Source organism: Physeter macrocephalus, chromosome 10, assembly GCF_002837175.3.
Source record: "Physeter macrocephalus isolate SW-GA chromosome 10, ASM283717v5, whole genome shotgun sequence".
Lineage (NCBI taxonomy): Eukaryota > Metazoa > Chordata > Mammalia > Artiodactyla > Physeteridae > Physeter > Physeter macrocephalus.
The window spans coordinates 49,510,448-49,520,952 of NC_041223.1; the positions used below are offsets into that span (position 1 = coordinate 49,510,448).

General features: G+C 46.9%; 1 protein-coding gene across 4 annotated transcripts in view; it reads left to right on the forward strand.

The window, feature by feature from the left end:
* The window catches only part of TRAF3IP2 (TRAF3 interacting protein 2), a 100,681-nt gene that overhangs the window by 38,040 nt on the left and 52,136 nt on the right, over positions 1-10,505 (forward strand). For 2 of the 4 annotated variants that reach the window (XR_003681484.2, XM_028494539.2), the window contains exons 8-10: positions 1,756-1,830; positions 4,282-4,413; positions 7,671-7,799. Coding sequence is in view for 3 of the 4 variants with exons in the window: in XM_028494539.2 (XP_028350340.1) it covers positions 1,756-1,830; positions 4,282-4,413; positions 7,671-7,799 (336 nt within the window). In the remaining variant the exon portion in view is untranslated. Of the gene's footprint in view, positions 1-1,755; positions 1,831-4,281; positions 4,850-7,670; positions 7,800-10,505 lie in introns of those variants that run through there. The other 2 variants (XM_007109885.4, XM_055087548.1) reach the window with 2 other exon arrangements.

The window sequence follows — 10,505 nt, forward strand, 5'->3', positions numbered from 1 at the left end:
AAGAAATCTTCTTTTTATAAGAGAGTTAAGAAGACATTAAAAGATAATTCCAGGTATTATCTTCAGTGATGCTTCTTATCTTTTTTCTGGGACTCCAGGTAATATTCAGCCCCTACAGCTACCACAAATGCCGCAAATCCCCATTTGAATCCTTTTAATAATGCACCAACAAAGGAAACATTATTTGCAAAGCCAACCGTGTATCTCCAAGCTTCATTGAGGCCCCATGGATCCCTTAGCCCTCATGCAGCCAGCTTCTCCTGGACAGTTTCTAATGGTGTCCCTTCTATATTCCATTGTTTATAATCTGGAAGTTCCATTTTACTATGACCATGTTCATGTCCATGTCCATGGGCCATGTTGTTTTGTTACGTGCTTTCTTCAGATGATTCTTTAAAAATGCGGTATTACTGTGGTTAATACATATGGATCACATGAACTTTTTCTGACAGCAATCTGACCTGTCAGGACACTCAAGATTCAACCTACCAGCCCTGACCAAATTCTTATTTTCTTTTAGTATCCAAATGACAACTCCCTTGTAACTCCTTCAAACCACTGGTGTAGAAAAGGATGGCCCCCACTGGGCTTCCACAGCAATTTGTTCATACCTTTCACACTGCACTGTGGTCGGTAGTTTTCCTTTCTGCCTGCTCATTAAACTGCTGGCTTTGTGAGGATAGGAATTATATCCATGGTGTCTGGTAAACTGGTTCTCAAAAAAAAAAAAAAAAAAAAGGATCCTGATTTGTAGCATTTGTCCATTTCCATGGTACAAATACTCTCACATGGCCGATTTCAAGCTACAAATGTGAAGTCACTGAACACAGAATTGGGAAGAGATGCACGTGAGTGGCTTCTGTGAACTGCTATGAGGCAGCTCAGCACACCCTGTAAAGTATCCTAGTCCTTGAAACCCCAAGTCCAGCACAGAGCATGACTTTTTTTTTTTTAAATCTCAAATAGGTCTTTTATTTTTTACATATTTTAAAAATATTTGACAAGTGGTTTTCAATAACAGGAACAATAGTTCCTTTATTTTCCCAGATATTCTATTCTTTCTCGTTCTCTTAGGTGTTTTATTTTCTTACGTATTTTATTTGGAGAAGGGGTCCTTACCAGACTGTCAAAGGGACCCATGGCATGAGAAGATAAAGAGAGTGTCTTTAGAAGACTGGGGAGAGACAGAAGCTGTTGTTAAAGATATGCACAAGATGGAGAGTCCAGTGCAAGCACGGGGCACGGGGGTGCGGGGCCTGCGTTCACAGCATGGCGGGGAAGGTGGTGGTGCCAGCCAGGCCCCCTGACCGCAGAGCATGACTTTCAATAGGCCTTCGATACATGACCGATGAATGAACAAATGGCATACACGTGTGATGGAGAGTTTAAAATTATGAGTGTGTTGGGCTTCCCTGGTGGCTCAGTGGTTGAGAGTCCGCCTGCTGATGCAGGGGACAGGGGTTCGGGACACGGGTTCGTGCCCCGGTCCGGGAGGATCCCACATGCCGCGGAGCGGCTGGGCCCGTGAGCCATGGCCGCTGAGCCTGCGCGTCCGGAGCCTGTGCTCCGCAACGGGAGAGGCCACAACAGAGCAAGGCCCGCATACCACAAAAAAAAAAAAAAAAAAAAAAAATTATGAGTGTGGGGCACTGAAGGAAATCAGAATAAAAATCCTGTGCAGGCTTTTGCATGATGTGAGGACCATTGACTCATCCTCATTCCTGAAATTAATCCTTCAAGTTTGTTCTCTTCCAGATGCAGATTGAGTTCATAAAACAAGGAAGTATGAACTTCAGGTTCATTCCTGTGCTCTTCCCAAATGCTAAGAAGGTAAACAAACAAACGGTTTGTTTGTTATCTGGGATTTTAAGTGGAAAAGCTTGTCAGCTCTCTATCCATCCTTTGAGATAGCAGTGTTGCCAGAAAGATCAACAGGTTGTAGCACTCAGTTGACCAGCATGAGTCAGGAAGGTTTCAGAGCTTTACCTGATAGACCATCCTAATTGTTCAAGCAGCCATCACACACGAAGAAGTGGTTTGTGTTTTCACTCATGAGACGAAAAGAGACTGTTCATCTGATTCTTCTTATCCCTTGCACGTAAAAGTCAAGATGTGTGCATTTTTTGCAGGCTGTTCCACGGAAATGTTTTGTTGCACATAGTTCAGCTCTCAGAGCTGTAGAACATGGGAATTAAACATATACAGTTACCGAAGGGAACTTTGCTGTGGGTCATATGGGGGTTTTTTCACTGGAAGGGCAGGCCGGATTTGGAGAAGGGGGGCAAAAACATCTGAGGTCCCACGCCAGGCTTGGAGAAGCGAAGGCAACGGTGTTGTAAACATCTTGGGGGCCACACCACAGCACCCTGAGCTCAGGCCCAGCCCCACCCTGGGGGATCCCTAGATGTCAGGACTGCACTGAGACTTCTGCCCTGGGTGAGGGAGGGTTCCATTTACGGGAACGGGACCCCTGGGGTTGCGCAGTTCGCAGCCTGCCAAACAGTGTGCTTTCCATCCCTCGCCCAGGCTCTGACTGCTTTCACAACAACATGTCCTTCCTGGTCTCCCTGTGTCCGCTTTGACCCCGTACAAGCCATCCTCTGTCCTGCCATCAAAGAAGAACATCTGAAATGTAGATCTGATCTGTCTCTGTCCAGCTTAGAAATTTTGTGCTGGTTTCCTAGTGACTACAAGATCACATCGGTCTTCCTTAGTATGGCGCGCTTGGCCCTTCAGAAGAGGGCTGTGCCGCTTGCCTGGCCGTCCCTCTTGCCACCGTGCGCACAGATGACACTACGCTCTGGGCACAGTGGCCTGTTTCAGCTTGCCCTCACACATGCCCCACTCTTTCATGTCTCTGTGCGTTTGTACTTGTGCTCCGACTGCTCTGCAGTGCCCTTCCTTGGTTGTGTGTCCCGCGAACTCTTATCCCCATAGCACCCAATCCCTCTAGCCTCTCCTGACAGCTCCTCCCCCGTGCTGATGTACTGAATAGTCCCTTTCTTGAGAACTCTTAATTATATATAGTACCTTGAGTCAGTGGTGTGTGGCTGGGGCTGGGGCTGTTGGGAGTAACTGTTTAGAATTACTGGAGCGTTATGGTGATAGAAAAATGCAGACCAGCTTTTAGTTGGTTTTGTTAATGTTTTTTAAACTTCTTCAAACAGTCCCCTTGTTTACCGCTCTCAGGGCAGACTGCTCCCCACCCCCACCCCTGCCCCAGCCCCTTGGCATGTTATGGCCTAGAAAATAGTTACATTTTGACTCCATCATAAGTCTCTGAACTCCTCAAGGCAGTAATTGTGTCTTTTTCATTTGGGCATCATCAATACCCAGCATGGTGCCTGACCTACAGCAGGTGCTCCGTCTAAGCTCATCCTGCAATCCCCAAAGGAGTCCTGTCTAGTCAGTGAAAAATCTCTGAGGCCTTATCTGATACAGCCCCCTCTACTTCCAAAACCCCTCCCCGACTCTCTTTCGTTCATTCTTCTCTGGCCGCACTGGCAAGCATGCTTCCACCACAGGGCCTTTGCACTGGCTCTCCTAGCTGCCTGGACCCAGACATCCACAAAGCTTGCTCACTCTACTCTGTCACATCTTTGCTTGTTTTCTCAGTGAGACCTCTCCCTCACACCCTATTTAAAACTGCAAATCTTTCATCCCTGCCCAGCACTCCCTACCCCTTTTCTCTGTTTTATTTTTCTCCACAGCCTGCATTACCATTGAACCCACTATATATTTTACTTATTCATTGTCTTTCTTTCCCCGACAGAATGTCCATCCCCCGAGGGCACTCTGAAACTTCACCCTCACGATCCCTGGCTTACAGGTTCTGCTTTTGCCTGATAACTGGGATCTGGTGGGCTTCCTCTTCTGTGAGCCAGCCCTGTCGCTGGAGTGAAAGGATAATGAATTAGATTAAGCCCAAAGCCTTGGCACCCTTCTGCAGAAGCCACGGGGGAATTCACATCACTCTGCATGACTTCTGTCCTACCCCTTTTATGGGAGGGTGGTGAAAAGCACACTGAGATGCAAAGGGCAGGTAGCCTGGGAGACTGAAGGAAGATGCTGGACACATGCGCTTTCCATAACAAGCTACACAGCTTGCACCCAGAGCCAAGAGCATTTCACACTCGAACCCCTTCCGAAAGCAAAACAGTACAACTCCCAGAAGAATTTAGTAGGAGACGCCCATGAAGGAAACATTGGGAACTGAATCTGGGATCTAGAGTCCAGGTTTTTCTCTAATAGCTTTTGCTTCCGTCACTCTCTCTCCCCTAGGAGCATGTGCCCACCTGGCTTCAGAACACTCACATCTACAGCTGGCCGAAGAATAAAAAAAATATCCTGCTGCGGCTGCTCAGAGAGGAAGAGTATGTGGCTCCCCCCCGAGGGCCTCTGCCCACACTCCAGGTGGTGCCCTTGTGACTCCCTGCATCCCCAGATCTGGGGGCCGTGCCACGTTTGGGCCCCTGTTCTGATGAGCACTCTTCTGGCTGAGGCTGTGTGGCAGCGTTCAGGGCTGTTGTTTTCAGTCCCTCCCTGAGGGGCCCTCCCACCCCAGAAAACCTGTTCTGCAGGGTCCTCTTCCTCCTGGCCACCCCAGACCTCAAAGGACCTTGTCTTTGAAACAGAGGCCATGGATGCTCTGCATTCCCTGCTTCTTAAGCCCACTGCAGGTTCCTCCTAAGAGTGTGACGTGTCCAGAAGGGGCTCTCAGCACTTAGCAAGTAGACAATACAAGTGACATTGCAATAAATGTCAAGGACCACACTCTCCCATCACTTTGGGCTACTTTTCTGAGTTAGCCAGATGCTGATTCATGTACAAATAATAAAATATTTACTCTTTTGTAAAATTGTGTTTCACTTATCTCAAAGGACATAGATATATATTAATTTATCTGGGCAGGTGCTTCCAGGGACATCAGTAAAGCTGCTTAAATAGAATATTAGACAAATGTAACAGACTACTTTGTATTAAAGGATTAAGGCCAGAGAGTTAAACAATCCCTTTTAACTTAATCTTGAAAGCTTTATGCCTGCAGTAGAATTTTTTGAACAAAACAACTTTGTACCACACACAACCATGATTCTAAATAAAATCATAGTTCTTAGGAAGATGAGTACTTACCAACTATAAATAAGAAACCTTGCTGATGAATTGCAAAGAACACTAGTTTTCTTTACATTATAACCTAGATGTCTACTGGGTACAGTGAATGTTTTTAAAACTAGGAAAAGAAAAGAAAAGCTAGTATACCCCAAGTCCTCATTTGTACGACTTTATGACGAGTACCTTTAGTGTCATAGCATTTGGGACCTGGTAAAACTGACGTGCTTGTTTAGTTAACTCAAAGTGCCTGGAAAACACCCCAGACAGAAACATCAAGGCTTCCTCCTCTCTTTTTATTGTCTTTTTTGGAGGTGACACCATCATTAAAGATTCTACACAGAGTTGTACAAAAATGGCATCAGCAATGATTACTCTGAAATGTTTCTAGTTTGTGGAGGTTTAATAATGTGATGTTATTACCCCTTCCTCACTTCGGAGGCCTGTCCTGAGCCCTCAGCCACTATTCCTCCCCGAGGTGAATGATGAGGGAAGTTACCCTGGTCCTCTTGCATTCATCTGCAGGTATGCAGGGGATGGAAGTGGGCTAGGGCTGACTCAGTAAAAATAACCTCTTAGCCTCAAAGCTTTATTCAGACCTAAACTTATGTTAGGGGTGACGTGTGCAGAGTGCAAGGCTAGAGTCTTGTCTGATATTTAGTGACTAACTGAAAACTTAAAACATGATTTTTAATTTCGGTGACTGGTTTCAGAATATCTGCCTGGTTATAGTTCAATTTCTGTATTATTCAAAGGCATCTCAGTTCATGGCTACAATCGAAGTATTAGACTAGCTCTTTCTCAGCTCAGTGCCCCCCAGAATTGTTGTTGATACCCTTTTTCTTTGCTTCCTATTAAACAAATCACCTGTTTAAAGACTGGGCTCTTCTCGGAGCCGTGTCTGCGAGGGAGGCAGGCCCTCCGTTTCGAACATTCCAGACCTTGTTTGATGATGTTTTGCCAGGAGCCTTCTTAACCTCAGTCACTTCATCAGCCACCTCAGCCACTTTGCCAAATGCCCCATTGTCACTATCACCTTTGCCAAATGAATTGCAAAGTCCTGTGACCACTGGGAAATGATCCAGAAAGAGTCTCTCGAAACACACCATCTTTCTGTTTCTTCTTAATGAACCAAGAAGAATCAGTGAGACCCACCTCCTAGTGGCAAATGAAAGAGAAGGAAGGTTGGACTGTGGGAAGATGCCACAAAGAAGAAATGCCTCTCCCCCTGAAGAATTATGCAATATTTTTCAAGGTACATCGTTCTGTAAGGGCCCACGAACCAAATAAACCACCACCAAAACGAGAAAGGATGAATGAAATCACCAACGAAAATTTAATTCCCATATCATTTATTTCCGCCGAGGAATCTTCAGTCTGGAAAGGACCCTAGAAATCATGCACCTCTGCAGTTTTGTTTTAGGCATGAGAAAAGCGAGGCGCAGAGGAACTGTGGCTCCGCTAGGCTCCCCCTTGGGCTAGAACTCCCTGGCTTCCAGTCTACAGACGTTTATTCGGTGAACCTAGAAAACTGTCTGGGTTTCGATGGTAGATTTTTTCAACAATTGACCCAGTATCTCCTGGAGGTAAACTGAGCCTCATGAACGTAGGACAAGGCTGAGGGAAGATGCACCTCTGTCCTCTGGTGGCTGGAGGATTAAACGATCATGTTGCAACTTGTTCTGTGGGAAATTCTTTGGGGCGTTAATTATTGCTGTACCGAGGGTGACTTTTCTTGAAGTAGTTTGGCATGTTTATTTTATCCTGCTATTCTATGAAACCAAGGCACAATTGAAAAGATCTTGACACCTTCCAGAAGCTTACACACAAAACCCGCCAGTAGATCGATTTCTTTTCGTTGTATCTGGCCAATCTCCAAAACAACAACAATGAAAAGGCTTTTATTTTTTAATACTGTGATAGTCATCTTTCCCCCTCTCTTCTGTTTTTTCTCCCTCCCTCTCCTAATTCTACACGAGTGGTACTCGTTGGAGTAATACTTAGCTGTTTGGAACACCTGCATTACCCTTCGTGAGAAATGTGTGGGTCTGGCTAACTCTCCTTTGGGTGGAGGGAGGCTGCAAGAAGGGAGACACATCAACAACACAAAGGAGCCTCGCTCATTCAATACAGCTGGCACTGGGGAGGCCTGGTGCCCAGGCAGGACAGCATGTTCCTAACTTCATACTGATTTGTTCCATTTTCTATTGCAAAAGGCTTTCAGATAGAATCAGTGGTGGGAGGCTTTCGCACACCCTGGGCAGTCACGTGCTGCCCACCCACCCACGTGAGCTACAGCCCCTCCATCTGTGATGGTGCATTTGCTCCCAAATCTTTAGCCTGAAGCCAAGCAGGTGGGACCTGTAAGAGGAACACTTTAGTGTAGTTTAGTTCTCTATTTAATTTCCCAAGAAGCTTCTGAGTCTGGGGCTGGGTCACACTTACTGGGGTGTGTAGGAAGTGATAGTTGAGCCTTTGCTAAACAATGAAAGTCTTGGAGGAGCGAAGTGTACCTGGGCAAAGGTGACCATGTTCTGGACCTGCCTGCTCTTTTCTAGAAACGCTTGTACGGAGGAGTAATTGCAGCCCCCAGATCTCCCAGGACTCGTAAACTAAGACCAGGAGGGCACACACTTCTTGTCCCTGGCCTGACCTCCTTTGCTCCCTTCACCAGGAAGGTGCTGACGGTAGGTTGGGGTTGGGGGGTGGGGGGCGGCGGGGAGGGAGAGGGAGGGCGAGAGTGAGAGAACTCAGGCCTGATGGATCCCATTAGGCTTAGTGTGCAAAGCAAGTTGAGATGAAGTAGCTGCTCTGGTATGCGTCCAAAACTGCTGTTCTATTTTTAGTCTCTCCCGCGTGCTTCTTAGCCCCGCATTGTGCGCCTGGGCACCTGGATCGGCAGCGAAACATGGAACTGAGCCACTCATTTGTAAAGCTGGAAGGAAGGAGGCCGTTGATGCGGGGCTTGTTTATCGCTGAGAGGGAAGGGAGACCTGGAATGTTAATGAGGACGGCTCTCTGAAGCATGCCTTCATGGTTAGCCAGGAGTTCAAAGGAAGAGGCAGGCTCAGTCCTCTGCCGAACAAATGTGAACCGTTGATAGAGGGAAGGAGAAATCAATTATGCTGTCACAGGCCTCCATGTCATTGTGTTGCAGTTGTTAGGAAAGGTAGGACAAGGACCAGATCTCAAAAGGAAACAAAGCCACATGGCCTTGAAGTATAACGAGTTTGCCATGGCAACTGATGGAAATGAGCCTCCTGGGCACTGAGCAGGTGTGTTATCTTACAGAATAAATATACTTCTCTCACTCCCAGGTTTTTATAATAAAACCTGTGTTTGGATTACTTTCCCCTCCTCTTTGTTACCCAGAGAAGCTGGCAGTTGCTCAATCAGCCCAAGGCTCTAGTGAGGGAAATGTAATCAGTGTTATCAAAAGGGCTGCTTTCGAAAAGCTGGCGCCCGGCTTGGCTGCCAGCCTCGTAGCTGAGCAGCAGCTGGGCCACAGGTACCTGTCTGGCTTTTGCCACCTTCCAGGCGACGCCCGGCACAGAAATCCACCTGGTCACGCGTTCACTGAGGCGTGACAGGGAGGCCCAGCTCTCATGCTGGCACGGTGGTCAAAAGCTGCATTCTTCCAGGGAGAGGAGAAATGTGAGAAGGTGAGTGAGGGACCCAACCAATTTTCAGCATCCTGTGTTATCCGGGATAGGGGTCAAGGGTTCCTTGAGTTTAGAGATTAACAGATTCTATCTTCCAACCTGTTGTTATAACAAAGTTCAGTTACTCAGAAACTTGCAGAGAGCTGCTGTTTCCCTGAGCTTTAAATAATCCCTCTGAAACGGGGTCTGGGGCGGCAGATTCTCGTGTCTGAAATGTACACAAAATGTGGAGATTTTATAAAACGCTCCTGAGTCAGAAAGAAAAGTTGACTTTGCACTGTTACAAGGCCAAAAATAATACAGCAGGATAGTCCTATTTTCATTGCTCTCGCTTTATGACTAAAGGAAACTTCCACTCTGGCTTCAAATTGATTTTCAAAGCAAGATGCTCATTCATAAGAGGCTCCTAGAACATGGACAATTCTAAACTAGGTTTGGGCAAAACAGCCAGCCTGAGGAGAATTGTGCAGTCAGGGCCAGCCAGCTGAGTGCAAAACTCTCAGGTAGCAGTTAATGCTCCACAGCACCTAAATCCCATCCCCTGTTTCTGTATGGGCTCCTTCTTTCCTCCAACGAGATGCCCAGCATCAGCTCCTGCCCCTCTTGTAGTGTCCTGTCCCCCGAGACGATGCCCCAGCTGCCCCTCCACACATCACCTTATCTTTGACCCTAATAAAAAATAATGGCTGCCTGAAGAATGAATTTAACCTGTGGTGTCAGTGTGGAAAGGGTTTCATGCAGTAGCCCTCCCAGGCAAAGTGGTATCACCAAGTCCAGGCACTAAACCATGCTGTGTAGTAAGTGGGGGGGGGGGGGCATTCCAAAGTGAGTGGGCAGGGCCTTCCCACAGTCAAGTTTTTAAAATTCAAGATTCTAAACTAGGTCTTTGGATACCAGCCTATACTTATTCTTTGAAAAGACACGTGAAGCAGAAGCCTCTGATACCCCAGTGTGAGCATGAAAGTTCTGGTTCCATCCTGCTACCATTTGTAATGAAATTGTCATGTAAAAGCTAAACCAGAAAGGTCAGGGGCATGGTGGGGAATGGGGAGGCTTAAGCAGCAGTCAGTCACAGATCAGCAACCAACATCCAGTTATTTACTAAATGCCTACTATGTGCAAGGGGCTTATGCTTGGCACAAAGGTCAGTGATACGTGCTCTTGCCCTCCAATTATTTAAAATCTAACTGGGGAGAGGCCATCATGTGCAATGAGATTACCCAAGGCAGCGTACAGTAGACGCTAAGCAAACGGGCCAGCTGATCCCTTTTCCCTGCTCCTCACTATGATCGGGGACTGAGCTCTCATTTATGCAGTTTCAAGGTCAGATTTTCAAAGAAGCAGATGATTGGAGACTTTTCCTAATAAATAGAAGATGTACTCACTCCTTCTCTCCACATACACCTTTTAGATTATAATATTCAGGCCCTATAAATCACCATGTAAATGAGATCTGAGTTAGGAGACAGAATTTAAGAAATGGGAAGGTATAAAAATGCATCACAGACTGTGCATATTAAACCAGTAAATGACAGTGCAGCCCGCAGGGCATACATCAGGCCTCTCTAAACAGCAGCTTAGACCCGTGCCTCAAGAAGCACCAGACAGGGCTTCCCTGGTGGCGCAGTGGTTGAGAGTCCGCCTGCCGATGCGGGGGACACGGGTTCGTGCCCCGGTCCGGGAGGATGCCACGTGCCGCGGAGCGGCTGGGCCCGTGAGCCATGGCCGCTC